This window comes from Tursiops truncatus, chromosome 11 (genome assembly GCF_011762595.2).
Source record: "Tursiops truncatus isolate mTurTru1 chromosome 11, mTurTru1.mat.Y, whole genome shotgun sequence".
NCBI classification, from domain to species: domain Eukaryota; kingdom Metazoa; phylum Chordata; class Mammalia; order Artiodactyla; family Delphinidae; genus Tursiops; species Tursiops truncatus.
Window position 1 is genome coordinate 76,324,284 of NC_047044.1, and position 14,686 is coordinate 76,338,969.

At 41.5% G+C, this 14,686-nt stretch overlaps 1 protein-coding gene across 2 annotated transcripts in view; it reads right to left on the reverse strand.

The window, feature by feature from the left end:
* The window catches only part of BICD1 (BICD cargo adaptor 1), a 215,099-nt gene extending 213,485 nt beyond the window's left edge, over positions 1-1,614 (reverse strand). For both annotated transcript variants that reach the window (XM_033866935.2, XM_073788863.1), the window contains exon 1: positions 659-1,614. In XM_033866935.2, coding sequence (XP_033722826.1) covers positions 659-871 — 213 coding nt within the window. In that variant the 5' untranslated portion in view covers positions 872-1,614. The remainder of the gene's footprint in view (positions 1-658) is intronic.
* Positions 1,615-14,686: the final 13,072 nt, after the last annotated feature.

Sequence of the window (14,686 nt, forward strand, 5' to 3'; positions counted from 1 at the left end):
GACCTTTTAAGACTTTGGGCATGGCCCACCCTCACTCAGAGGTGAAATCAAGGCAGCAGCAACACCCAGCAGTAGAGTTGTTTTTCTCCTGCTGCCGGATGACAAGAATAACTAAAGACAAGGAGAATGAAGATTGCTCAAGTCTTTGTCAAATGGGATTGGCAAGGAGTTCTCCTAATGACAGTTCCCAATCTCATCAAGGAGTGGTTATGTTCAGCAGAAGGCTGAGGTACCATAGGTTCTACAACCTGAAACCGTGGGTCCTCAACACAAACCCACTCATCGACTTTGTGGATTATGGGATTGTTACTGAAACCTGGACGTGATATAACAGCAGTTTTGAGAAGTTTGATTTACGCATTCCAGCCCAGCTGAATGTCGCCTTAGAGTGCTGAGGCTTGAGGACTCTTATGAATCTCCCTCCCGCACAGCCTGAACAGCCATCGCCTCCCAAATTCCAGCTTATACATTCATTTCCTGGGCAAATTCTCTCTTGGGGGTAAAACAATGAACTTTCAATCTTCTCTTATCTACAAAGAGCTCTAAGACGAAGAAACAGTCCTTTCAATAGCATCCTTTCCGACTTCTTTATAAATGATGAGTGGGAGTTGAGGGAGGGGGACCGGGCCGAGCAAGGAAGAGGTGACAGGCAACTCACCTCTTTCAGCTGCTCCAGCTCCTGTCTGAGGCTGTCATAGTCAGCCTCCAGCTCGTCATACTGCTGTTTGAGGGTCAGCTTCTCTTCCAGTACCACCAGCCCGTACTCGGCCGCCTGGATCTTCTCGTGGGTCGTCTCCGTGAGCTCCTTGGTCAGCCTCTCTATCTCGGTCTTATAATGGTCCACAGTCTGCAATACCTCTTCCGCGGCCATAGCCCCGGCGGATGGAGGCAGGAGGGGGTAACGGGGTGTGGGAGATGGATGCAAAGCAGGCGGGGGAAGGGAAAAGGAACTAAGGAGGGAAGGATGAAAATGGAAAAGAAACGTGTAGCTGGATGTACGAGCAGAGCAATGCCCCGGTTGCCCCTCCGGCAGCCGCGGCTACACCGCCTGAGAAACCGGCGAGAAATGCAACATGGAGAATGCAGGGGAGAGGATCAGGGGCGAGGCGGCAGCTGCTGCGGCATGTGTCCTCCGGGCCGGCCCCTGCGTGCGGTCAACAGCCGTGCGGCATGGCCAGGCTGCGGCGGCCGGAGGCTGCGAGGGGCTCCGATTCTGCTTATTCAGAGACGCACAGCCGCCATGTCTCCGGGCAGCGTCACCGCAGTCTCCTCGGGCCCCGCGCTCCGGCTCGCCGCGCCCGCCCGCTCCACCTGCTCCGTCCGGCCGCGCTGCAGCGGGTGCGGAATGATGCAGCGTCGGCCCTCTCCCTCCCTCCGCGCCTGGCCGGGGCTCCGAACGGGGGGCGGGGAGGCGGACGGAGTCGGCGCGGGGGGAGGGGCAGGGACCAGACGGAAACCTCCGGAGGCGCCTCCCGCCGGGCGGCACGGCGGGTGCGCGGGACCGATGCCTAGTCGGCCGGACGCGCGCGGGGAGGGACCCCCAGCCAGGCCTGGCCCGGCCAGCCCTGCTCGCCGCCGGCAGGAATTCCTCCCAGGGCTTTGCCCTGGTGGGCGTCGAAGCCCCGGAGAATGGCTTAGGCGCCCGGCTCTCTCACTACGACGTGAGCCCAAGCTCAGGAAGCTGCCTGGAATCGGCGCCTTGCTCAAAGAGAGGCAAACAGTAACTAACGCGCTCGGGGCCCGCGCATCCTCCTTCTCACCCCCTGGGCTCGCGGCATCCTTCCCTGGCCTTCTGCACCCAAACGCTGTGCTTCCAAAGCCTTCCAGACGCCCCCGCGCAACGCTCCCGCTTCCGCCCCTTCCGCCTCCTTCCTCTTCCCATCTCTCCCCTCCTTTCCCTACATGGCCTGGTTCACCTCACGCTCTCTCCAAATAACCGTATTACAGGACAGTCTTTGCTAAAGATTGCTTGCCCTCACCCAAGCTTTCTGTGCCCAGCTTATCACAACATCACTACTCAGAAAAAGATCTCTATAATGCATGCACCCAGAAGCCTCTGGGTACAATTATTTCTTGCCCCAGTAGTTCTATTCTATGGATTCTTCAATAAAGGAAAACTGCATGAAATTCCCTCTATACAGTATCAACAGTACCCTACAATAAATATTCTTAAAATAATAAGAGCTAATAGTTCTGGAGCCCACGTGCTAAGCTTTCTTCGAAGTATGGTACATGAAATTTCTCCCATCCTAACGGCAACTCTTTGAGGTAGGAACCATTATCCTCAATTTACAGGTGGTGAAAGAAAGGCACAGGAAAGTTGAGCGATTTGCCCAAAGTCAGGCAACTCTTAACTGGTGAAGCCAAAATTTAACCGTAACCGTAACACAGCCATAACCTGAAACATTATGTTGGCTTCACCTTCACTCATTACTAAAACAAAACCAATAACTACATATTATATGCTCGTAAAATGACCACTTTAATCAATGCAAAGAGTGAGGATGAAGAGTCACAAAAGGAGATGAAGGCAAAGTCAGAATGAAAGAGGGTAAAGAAGAAGAGATGAGCATAGAGAACAACCAAGAAGAAAGGAAGCAATAGGAGCAGAAAAAGAACTATTTCTGTGTAACTCGTAGGCTGTGGGATCAATAGATCAAGGATCTGACCAGTTCCTTCCCTGTCTCCTGGTGGCACTTGTCACAGAGCTGTTTCTCAGTGGCCAAGAGGTGTTCAAACACACACACACACACACACACACACACACACACACACACACGCTCTTTCTGAGTTAGAATGCAGGACTCTCCCATTGTTGTGCCCAGGGTAAAGAAAAAAAAAAAAAAACAATGGTTGATGGTGTGGAAGAGCAAATGACAGTGTCCTTACAAAGCCTTGACTAATAGGTTCTCTGGATGTGATTTTCACTGTCTCTGAAAACGTACAAAAAAAGATTCCTTCCACATGCTCACAATTACAACAGAATATTCTCTTGTGATTGATCAAAAAAAGAGAGAGAGAAGGGAAGGGAAGGGAAGGGAAGGGAAAGGGGGAAAGGAAGAAAGAAAACACTTGAAACTTTGGATCACCGTGAATTCCATTCCACCTGTGCAGGCTTGCTCTCATTGCAGTTGAGACGCCCCTCCCCACCCCTGTGTGCTCCTATAGTGCCCATTCTCTGTCACAATGATGAATGACCATGAACTGCTGAAGAGAGAGGAAGCCTGTAATTGCAGTTAGCTAAAACTGTCTTCTTCCCAGGATGCCCTGGCGGTCCCTCACTCCACAAAGTATAAGCACAGCCCTTCAAAGGGGTCATAACACTTGGAGTAGATTGCTTGTGTCTCCCCTTCCTTTGGATAGAACTAAGAATGGAGTTTTCTTCTGTGACTTTTCTTTTTCTGAGTTTCTATTGCCACCCATTCCCTATGCTCCATCCTGCCCCATTTTTCTGACTGATATATTTTTGTTAATATATTCAGCCTGACTTCATTCAGACATGTACACTATTTAATACTTTAAGATTTTGTTTATTACAACTTTGATCCTTTCTATGTTCGTATTAAACTTGAAAAAAAGTAAACATTTCCTTATACATCATACTCTTCCAGTACTTCACAGTTATATTTCTTTCTTCCTATATATGTCATACATATCATATATACACACATACATATATATGTGTATATAAATCAATGACAAGTATCTAGAAAATAATTTCTTAAATCATTCCTAGAAGCAGGGTTCCTTCATATTTCTTTATCCTAGCAGCCTCCAATCATTTATGCAACATTCTAACAAATATTTAGGAAAAAATTATATTGCTGTGGTCTAGCACCTCAAACCAACTTTTCACCAACTTTGTCAGCATGAATATTGCTTTCTCTTGCTCTCATTCATTCATTAAACCAATGTTTATAAAGTACCCACTATGTCCTAGATATAACACTAGGCGTTGTGAAATCAATGACCAATAAGATGTCAGTGCTCAAGGGTCCCTGACTCATGGAGCTTATGTTCTGGGAGGGACAGACAATAACATGAATAAACAACAGACAGCAACAACAAAAAAGACAAATTAATACAATAATTCCAAATTGTGACATTGACAGGCAGGTTACAGCATAGTGGTTAAGAGCACAAGCTTAGTCTGCTTGGGTCAAATCCCAATTCACCACTTATTAGTTGTGTGTGCCTCAGTTGCCTCATCCTTCTTTTTTTTTTTTAATTTATTTATTTTTGGCTGCACTGGGTCTTAGTTGCAGCATGCAGCATTTTTTTTTTTTTAGTTGCAGCATGTGGGTTCTTAGTTGCAGCATGTGGACTCTTAGTTGCAGCATGCATGTGGGATCTAGTTCCCCAACTAGGGACCAGGGATCGAACCTGGGCCCCCTGCATTGGGAGCATGGAGTCTTACCCACTGGACCACCAGTTGCCTCATCCTTAAAGAAGGGATAATAATTTAATCTACAGATGAGATTGTTGTGAATAGAATAGTATTTAACACCTAATAAGCAGCATCTGTGTGTTTGTTTTTTAAAGAAAAATAAGGATAAAATTGAGGTAGAAAAAAGAAATAACAGGATAATCAATGGAGATCTCTCTGAAGAAGTGATTTTATACTAGTATCTAAGGAACATGGAGGAATGGGATATGCAAAATGTAGAGGAATTGCTTTCTAAGGAGCGGAAACAGCATATGTAAAAACCTAAGGCAGAGAAGAGCTTGGTGAGTGCAAAGAATAAAAATCAGAGGCGGAGGCTGATTAAGCAAAAGGGAGATGGCCTAAGACTACATTAGAGAGATAGGCAACACTGGAGACACACTCAGATACTGTGCCTACCTTGCAGGTTAGAATAGGGAATTTGGCTGTTGCACACCTGAAACTAATATAATGTTATATGTCAATTATATCTCAATTTAAAAGAAAAAGAAAAAGAATCTGGTCTTTCAAAGTGCAAACAATCACAGAGTAAAAAACTTTTCAAGGGAAATGAGTTTCACAACACACAGAAACAAGAGGAGACAAGATACTTCTGTGTAGCTTCTCAGCATGTACTAGAAAAATCTTTAAATAGCCCTACTAACTGAATCAGGCTTAAAGTCAGAAGAGCTGATAGGTCATGAGTTGTGATTTTGAGCCTCCCAGAAAGGACTTTTTAAATCCTCTGCCCTTCTTTCTAATCCCCCTCAATGATGTCTGAAACTTCTTTGGTAATAAATAAAGTCTATCATCTAATAATTAGAAACAAGTTTAAAAAGCAAAAAGTTAGTAAACTTAAACTTACAGTTATATTTGCTTTTTGTTTTTTCCTGATTCTGATAGAGTTACACCGAGGAAGGAACTGAATGGTTGAAAAGGAGAAGGCTAGGAAAACCGAAGACAAATATCTGATTCACATTTGTGCCTAAGGTTGGCCTGGCACTCAACTCTTCAAGACTTGAATAGAATTCTTAATTGCTTCTTTCTGCTAAAATATTCCACTTCTCTTGGTTTTTGATGGCCCTGGAATTTATATAGAGATCCTGAATCTGTTCAGAAGATTTCCTTTGCCTAACAGCCAAAAAAACCCAAAAAAACTAAAAAGAGGAATTTGGGTTTTATTTTCAGCACAGTGGGAGGTTATTGGTTATTTAGTCAGGAATGAAATTATTTGATTTATATTTTAAGACTATCACTACTATGAGTAAAAAAGTTTGGAGGTATCGAAAGACAGAAGTAGGGTCACTAGTTAGGAAGCTGCTGTAATTGTCCAGGAGAAAAAAAATGGTGATCTGGACTGAGGTGGTGGCAGTAGGAAAAAGAAGTGGATGGATTCAAGATATATTGGGAGAGGGGATGGAAGAAGTCTCAAGACTTGGTTGAAGATTGGAAGTAGGATGGAGTGAAAAAAAAGGAATCATGAATAAACTCTAATTTTCTGACTTGGGCATTTGGGATTATGGTTTGCCATTAGTTAGATTGGAAAGACTAGGAGGGAGTTTCAGGAGATTAAGAGTTCTATTTTGGACATATTAAGTTCAAGACAGTTTTGAGACATTTGAATAGAAATGTTAAGCAGAAAATTGGATGTAAGACCAGAATTAAGAAAGACTTCTTGGGAGGTATAAACAATTCTCCTCTGGAAATCATTAGCATTACATGGTATTTAAAGCAAAGAAAATGAATGAGATTGTCTAGGAAAAGAGTTTAAATAGAGAAGAGAAGGCATCCAGGACCTATCCCTGAGGAACCCCTAGTAAAGGCTGAATTGAAGAGGAAAAGCCTGCAGAGAAGGGACCAGTCAGTGTGGATAGGAGGAGAACCAGGAGAGAAACATCTGAAGGGAACAAAAGAAGAGAAGGTTTGAGGGGTGAAAGAATAAGGACCAAGTCAGTGCCATTGAGAGATCAAAGTCGAGTAAGATGTGGACACAGAAATGTCACTGAATTTGGAACACAGAAGAGGGTACTCTCTTTTTTTCTTTTCTTTCTTTTTTTTTCAGTATAATACACTTTATTTTATTTTTTTAAATTTGTTTAAATTGAAGTATAGTTGATTCACAATTCTGTACAGAAAAATGATTCAGCTATACATATATATTTTTTGGATTCTTTTCCATTATAGGTTATTATAAGATATTGAATATAGTTCCCTGTGCTATACAGTAAATCTTTGTTGTTTATTTTATATATAACGGTGTGTATCTGTTAATCCCATACTCCTAATTGATCCCTGCCCCCCAAGTTTCCCCTCTGGTAACCATAAGTTTGTTTTCTATGTTTGTGAGACTGTTTCTGTTTTGTATATATTAGATTCATTTGTATTATTTTTCAGATTCCACATATAAGCGATACCATATATTTGTCTTTCTCAGTCTGACTTACTTCACTCAGTATGATAATCTCTAGGTCCATCCATGTTGCTGCAAATGACATTATTTCATTTTTTATGGCTAAGTAATATTCCATTGTATATGTACACCACATCTTCTTTACCCATTCATCTGTTGATGGACACTTAGGTTGTTTGCATGTCTTGGCTATTGTAAATAGTATTGCTATGAACATTGGGGTGCACGTAGTCTTTTCTGGTTTATTTTATGGTTTCCTTTGCTGTGCAAAACTTTTAAGTTTGATGAGGTTACATTTGTTTATTTTTGTGTTTATTTCTTTTGCCTTGGGAGACTGATATAAGAAAATATTGCTACAATTTATGTCAGAAAATGTTTTGCCTGTGTTCTCTTCTAGGGGTTTTATAATATCTGGTCTTACATTTAGGTCTTTAAACTATTTTGAGTTTGTTTTTGTATACAGTGTGTGGAAGTGTTCTAACTTCATTGATTTACATGAAGCAGTCCAGCTTTCCCAACACCACTTGCTGAAGAGACTGTCTTTTCTCCATTGTATATTCTTGCCTCCTCTGTTGAAGATTAATTGACCATAGGTGTATGGGTTTATTTCTGGGCTCTCTATTCTGTTCCATTGATCTATATGTCTGTTTTTGTGCTAATGCCATGCTGTTTTGATTACTGTAGCTTTGTAGTATTGTCTGAAGTCAGGGAGCCTGATTTCTCCAGCTTTGTTCTTTTTCCTTAGGATTGCTTTGGCAATTTGGGGTCTTTTGTTGTTCCATGTAAATTTCAAGATTATGTGTTCTAGTTCTGTGAAAACATGTCATGGGTAATTTGATAGGGATTGAATTAAATGTGTAGATTGCTTTGGGTGGTATGGCCATTTTAACAATGTTAATTCTTCCAATCCAAGAGCATGGGATATCTTTCCATTTCTTTGAATCATCTTCAATTTCCTTCATCAATGTTTTATAGTTCTCAGATTATAGGTCGTTTAAAAAAATTTTTCCCAGAAGTTTATTTTTTCTTCCAGTTTTATTGAAATAACATTGGCAGTGTATAAGTTTAAGGAGTACAGCATAATTGTTTGACTTACATACCTCATGAAGTGATTAACACAATAAGTTTAGTGAACATCCACCATCTCATATAGAAACAAAATTTAATAAATAGAAAAAACATTTTTTTCTTGAAAGGAGAACTCTTAGGATTTACTCTCTTAACAACTTTCATATATAACATACAGCAGTGTTGATTATATTTACCATGTTGTACATTACATCCCTCGAAGGTGCATGTTCTTAGCAAGAGTAGCTGGTGTGGAACAGAGGGTGAAAACCAGATTGTAATAGATTAAAGCGTGAAGAGAAGTTTCAAATGTGGAGACAGCCTGAGCAGACAACTCCATGACTGCAGAAACAATGGAGGGGTAAACATACAATAAGATGGTGGAAAACATACAATAAGATGGTGGATCTGTGGTACATTGGAATGCTCTACTATGAACTGCTGGTGGGAAATCCACCCTTCAAAAGCACCTCACTCACTGAGACCGCCAAATGCATACTAAAGGTAGATGTGAGTTTTCCCCCATCAATGCCTTCTGAAGCCAGGACTTGATTTTCAAGCAGCTCAAATACTAGCCTTCTGGGAGGCTGCCCTTGGTCCAGATCCTGGAGCAACCCTGGGTCCAGGCCCACTCCCAGAAGATGCTGCCTCCCTCTGCTCACATGGCTTCCTAAGGCCCGTCTGCTCTGTTTTGTGTGTTTATTCAGGGAGTTCTCCCAGGTCTGCTACCTCATCTTTTGTCTCTTCTAAGATGCATGATGCTAATTAATAAAAGCTGGAGTATTTTGTGTCGGGGTGGGGGGGGAAACAGCCACGCCCTGTTTTATATCTTCAAAATCAGTGGCGATCAGATTCTCTGGGTTTGTTTCTTAGCCACAGCCTGTATAATTGTCATCTTCCCAACCAGAAAGGCACTGGTAATCTAATAGCACTCAATTTAATTTTAGTTGGGATTGCATTTTTCCATCTGTTTTTTGCTTTACTTTCTAAATGATGTTTTCTTCGAAATTCTTGATTTTTACCATTTTTGTTATCAGCATTTGCCTATTTTGGGGGACAATTTCACCTCATTAATTCTTTCTTCATTATTAAATCTACCCTCTGTTTATTTTGTCTGGAAAGAACCAGAAGAATTTACAGCACACTGCAGCACACAGGCTAATATAACTTATTCTTTCATTAAAAGAAGACTAAAAAATTCTGACTACCAGGTATTCTTTCTTTAGAATTTTTCCACTGACCAGCCTTGATTTTCTTGATCTGAGGCAATGTTCTGAGTCACCTGTTTCAGAATACCAATTCCTCTTTTTTATAAAGTTTATTTTGAGGACCATTTTAATGAGCAAAACTGTATGTTACCCAACATAACCAAAACTAAATAAATAATTTTTTTAAAAACCTATATGCTAGCAGTTAAAGTGATAAATCCATCTAAGGTTTTACAAGGTGCTGTGGATCAAAGAATTATAAAGATTGGTTTTGAATAAATTTTTGTCACCCACCTGAGTCAAAAAGCCCAGCCAAAGTTAAAAATCATGAATTTATAGAGACACTAAAAGCCACATAGTTTTATGGCTTTTTTCAGAAGACCAAGTATAAGAGTAGAGATGGCAGTAGCTGTATCAATTTAGGATTAGAGTTTTGTCAGTGAGTGTGTAAGAGGACTAGGAGATAAGGAAATTGAGGATATTAATGAAAAGACAGCTGATGAGTTAAATCATGGCATATGGCCAACTGCTACCTGTCTTTCAACATCTATTCCCTTCTTCTATAATGAATGCATCTCCAATTTCTTGCTGTGTGCATGGTCACGTAATAAATGTGGCCATTTAAGTTAGTACATTAAGTAACTTGCCAGTGACTAGGATCTGGCTAACTGGGTTTAAAAAGTGTGTACAACTGCCAGTAAGTGTCCTTCACCCCCTCCGTTTCCCTTCCTTTTAGTGTCATATCTAAGAACCCATTACCAAATCAAAGGTGGTGAAGATTTAGACCAATGTTTTATTCTAAGCATTTAAATAGTTTTAGCTCTTATATTTAGGTCTTTGTGTTGCAGGAAGAGGGACTCCTTCCAAGGCCCAAGAGTAGGCTCTTGTCTAACACTCAGAAATTAATTGTCCAAGGAGACACACGTGCTGACAAAGCAAGAGACTTTATTGGGAAGGGGCACCCGGGTGGAGAGCAGCAGGGTAAGGGAACCCAGGAGAACTGCTCTGCCATGTGGCTTGCAGTCTCAGATTTTATGGTAATGGTGTTAGTTTCCGGGGTGTCTCTGGCCAGTCACTCTGACTCAGGGTCCTTTCTGGTGGTGAATGCATCACTCAGCCAAGATGGATTCCAGCGAGAAGGATTCTGGGAGGTTGGTAGGACATATGGGCTGGCATCTCCCCTCTCCTTTTGACCTTTCCCGAATTCTTCCAGTTGATGGTAACTTGTTCCTTATTCCTTACCAGGACCTCCCGTTGTTAAGGTAACACATGCAAGTGTCTACTATCTTGCCTGGCTAGGGCGGGCGGTTTTGGTCCCCTAACATTTGATCCATTTTGAATTTAATATTCATATATTGAGTGAGGTAAGGGTATGATTTCATCTTTTATATCCATTTGTCTCAGCACAACTTGTTAAAAACGATTTTTTTCCCCATTGAATGGTCTTGGCACTCTTGTCAAAAATCAGTTGACTATAGACATATGGGTTTATTTCTAAACTCTCAATTCTATGCCATTGGATTATATGTCTATCCTTATGCCAGTACCATGGTGTCTTGATTATTGTTGCTCTATGGTAAGTTTTGAAATGAGAAATGTGTCATATTGTGACTTATAATAAGAAATATATATTTGGTTGTCCCTTTTTCTTTCACAGAGCTCTTTAAACCCTTGGAATTTCCTAAGTGATAAGAGCAGTAGGAGCATCTTTTGTTATAGTATTTGGTCTTAGTTCCTGAATAGCTCCAGATCCATGAAGGTGAAAGAGTGTCTTGAAATTCATAACAAGCCCCTTTCAACCACATCTGAGTTTATGTTAATGAGATAAGTGACTTTTGAAGTGTTCCTAAGGAGGGGGCTGGTTGCTAAGGGGACCAATCAAAATTAGAGAGTTGGAACTTTCAGCCCTACCTCCCCACCTCCAAGGAGGAGAGAAGGATTGGAAGTTGAATCAATCACTGTTGATCAATGATTTAATCAATCATGCCTATGTAATGAATCCTCCATAAAAACCCAAAAGGGTATGGCTGAGGAAGCTTCTGGGCTGGTGAACACATCCATGTGCCGGGAAGGTAGCACACCCCAACTCCATGAGGACAGAAGCTCCTGTGTTTGAGACGCTTCCAGATCTTGCCCTATGTAGCTCTTCATCTGACTGTTTATCTGTATCCTTTCTTATATCCTTTTAATAAATCAGTAATCTAGTAAGTAAACTGTTTTCTTAAATTCTGTGAGCTGCTCTAACAAACTAATCCAAACCAAAGACTGGGATGTGGGAACTAAACTCTCAATTAATTGTGGTGAAACCTGGTGTTGAAACCTGGTGGTAAAGCTGGTGGTGAAACCAAGCAGGACCATGTCCCCTATTTCTTGTTTGTAGGAAAAAGGCTTCAGCCTCCTAGACCTTCTATGAGTTCAAACAGGACAGATTCAAACAGTTTGATAAAACAGAGCCCTAGTTCCTCCTCAAGGGATATACATAACAATCTGACACACGTCTCTGTGTTCTTCTACAGGAACTAAGGCCCCCACCCAGGTGGAGGATGGTAACTTCAGGCTGAGCATAAGTACGTGGACCCCAGACTGGTCAGAACCAGAAGGCTGAGGATTGAGATTCCTGGAACATCACCCTGTTACCTCACCACCAATCAATCAAAAGAAGGTCACATACCCTGCAGCCCTCACCCCAAATTTGCCTTTAAAAATTCTTCCCTGAAACCCATTGGAGAGTCAGTCTTTGGAGACTAGTGGCCCATTATCCTTGGTTGGCCCTTGCAGTAAGGCCCTTTCTCTGCTCCAAACTGACGTTTCAGTTTGTTTGGCCTCACTGTGCATCGGGTGCATGAACTTTGGTTCAGCAACAGTGGGAAGCATGGGTAACAACCTAGACTTTCAATTGGTGTCTGACATGAGGGGCAGAGAGGACAGTTTTATGGGACTGAGCCTTTAACCTGTGGGATCTGATGCTATCTCCAGGTAGGTAGTGTCAGAATTAGTTAAGTTGTAGGACACCCAGCTGGTGTTGCAGAATTGCTTGATGTATGGAAAACTGACACATCTGGTGTCAGGAGTGCAGTAGTATGGTAGTAATGTGAGGGTAAAGGAGACACACAGGAGGAAGAGTGTTTCTCTTTACAGTGTGAGTCCTGTAATATAACTTTTTGCCAGATAGCCTGAGGTCCCAGGTATATCAGAGGGTAGATGAAGCTAGAAGGTCACAGCATTTACTGAGTATTAAAAGGTTAAAAGTTTATGGTGACTTAGTCTCACACACTAACATGTCCTGGGGGGAGAATTAGTATTTCCTGGTTAGCATACTACCCCAAATCCTGGGAATAAGAAGTTTGATTCCCCAACATGAAACCATCAACCTTCTTTCTTAGGTAAATAGATAGACCTGACTTTAATCCTTAGTCATCTTCCTTCCAAGCTCTTTGATCTTGTACAAGGTATTTACCTGCTCCAAGCCTCAATTTTCTCATCTATACATAGGAATGAGTATACTTCCTTCATAGAGTGGTTACGAGGTTTATGAGTGGTAATTTCTTTTTCCCTCCCAAGACCCTCCTTCTTACAGTAGAACAATATTCATCAAGAATTTAGAGATTAAGGGACAAAAGCAAAGATAAAATGTTTATAGTTGGGAAACTACATGTGCTTCTTATGTGGTAACTATTATGGATGTCATTAAACTACAAGAAGGCTCATAGTGGAGATTTCGGATCTAATATGCACCCGAATTTGTGTGGAAGCCGAAAAAGCCCAGCAAGATTACCTAAAATGAAGATGAGGGCTGAGAATGGATCCTGGGCAACACATGTATTCAGAGGGCAGGAGGGGAAACTAGGTGGAATCCCTGAAGGAGGTGTAGTTTTTTCCAGTACTCTGTGTCCTCTGTGTGTGTGCGTTCACGTGCACATGTGTAAGCACTATTAAAATAATCTCAAGCTTGTCTAGTTTAACCTTTTCTCTCTAGATATAGGAGCTTTCCCCCTTCACCCACCCCTCTCCTGTACTGATGTCCTAGGGCGTGTTTACAGAGGATGCTCATACAGGGTAATGAATGAGGGAGTCAGCAATGCCTTGTGGTGCGGCAATTATCAATTTAATGCAAGTTCGGGAAGGAGCAATATCTCTATATCTCTGAGAAGAAAGTGGTGTAGACCCTAGGGTGCTGGTGAACATGTTGTTGTTCAAGTGCAGGTCTATCTGATGGGATATCAGGGCTCAGTAACCAACCTCTCCTGAGCACAGAAATCTCCTAGCCCTGGACCCTCACTTCGTGGGCAACTTCAGAGATCAGCTTCTGGGTTTCTGAAGGCCTCTCTGGAAATCTTGCTTATCGCTACCCTACTCCATAATCTGTTTCCTCCACGTTGTCATTATGCCTCCCTCCATTTTCTCCTGCACCCCAAATAAATCAAATCAAATTAATATCTGTCTTTTTCTTTCCCCTTGGTTTGATGATGTCAAACCTAGGACCCAAGTAATTAGGAACCGAAACTAGTGCCTCTTTCTGAGATATTCCAATCCAACTAGAAAGTGTCTTCCATTCGTCTATTGCAGTAAATAAGAGGAAAAAAAAGATTCTATATTAAGAAAAACTGAATATTCTTATCTTGCTACTATATTTTTTAAACGCTGTTGAGATCGTATGTTATACATAGTTTTGTATCCTGCTTTATTTATTTAATATTATAGTCTGAAAAAATGTTCATATTATCAAAATACTTCCTAAGCATCATCTTTAAAACCTGAATAATTGACCATTTCATATTGTAATATTTTTTCAACCATTCCTACTCCAATCCAGTGGTCCTAATGCAAATAAAAACTGTATGACAAAATAGGTACTGAATTCTAGGTACTTGTTGAAAAGTACAGTCTGAATTTCAGGACTTTGATAAATCACATTTATCAAAGGGGGGATTATTTAAGGACTATCAGCCCATTCACTCGCAGGTACTCTATAATCTTTAGACCAGTACAGAGCAAGATGCCTGGCCCACATCCTGCTCACCTGTTACCACGTTTTGATGTTGGGTCATGAGGCCCTATGAGAAAAGTCTCTGATGGGAGACTCAACCCACCAGAAGTGGTTGTCTTGTCTACACAAGGATGCTGTTGAGGTCATTAGCCATGACCTTACATACTGTCTGTTTTTATGAGAACCTTCTGTGTTCTGTGGAATAAATCTCCGTCTGTTCTTATTACCAAGAATAGTTGGTATTCTCTGGAGAAATTGATCTGCTTTTATTTCATGAGTACTGTGAATTGTATAACTGATCAGATTTTCCTTTATCCAAGGCTGCTAGAAAGCATCTAGGCAAATTTGTGACCTTCTTTTAGCAAATGTATAGGTTGCATAATATGTATTTTCAGCCTTATTCCTAGCGCTGTTTTAGTCTCCACCACTGTTTATTCTTTCTTCTATGGAATTTTTGAAATTATCTTGTTCACTATATAACTCTGCCTGCTGCCTTAAGTCTTTTCTAGAACCAGGCTAGAGATAATAGTGGTTCAGAGTCTGGCTCTAGAGCTGGAACCACTTCCTGTCTGTGTGCCCTTGGGCAAGTA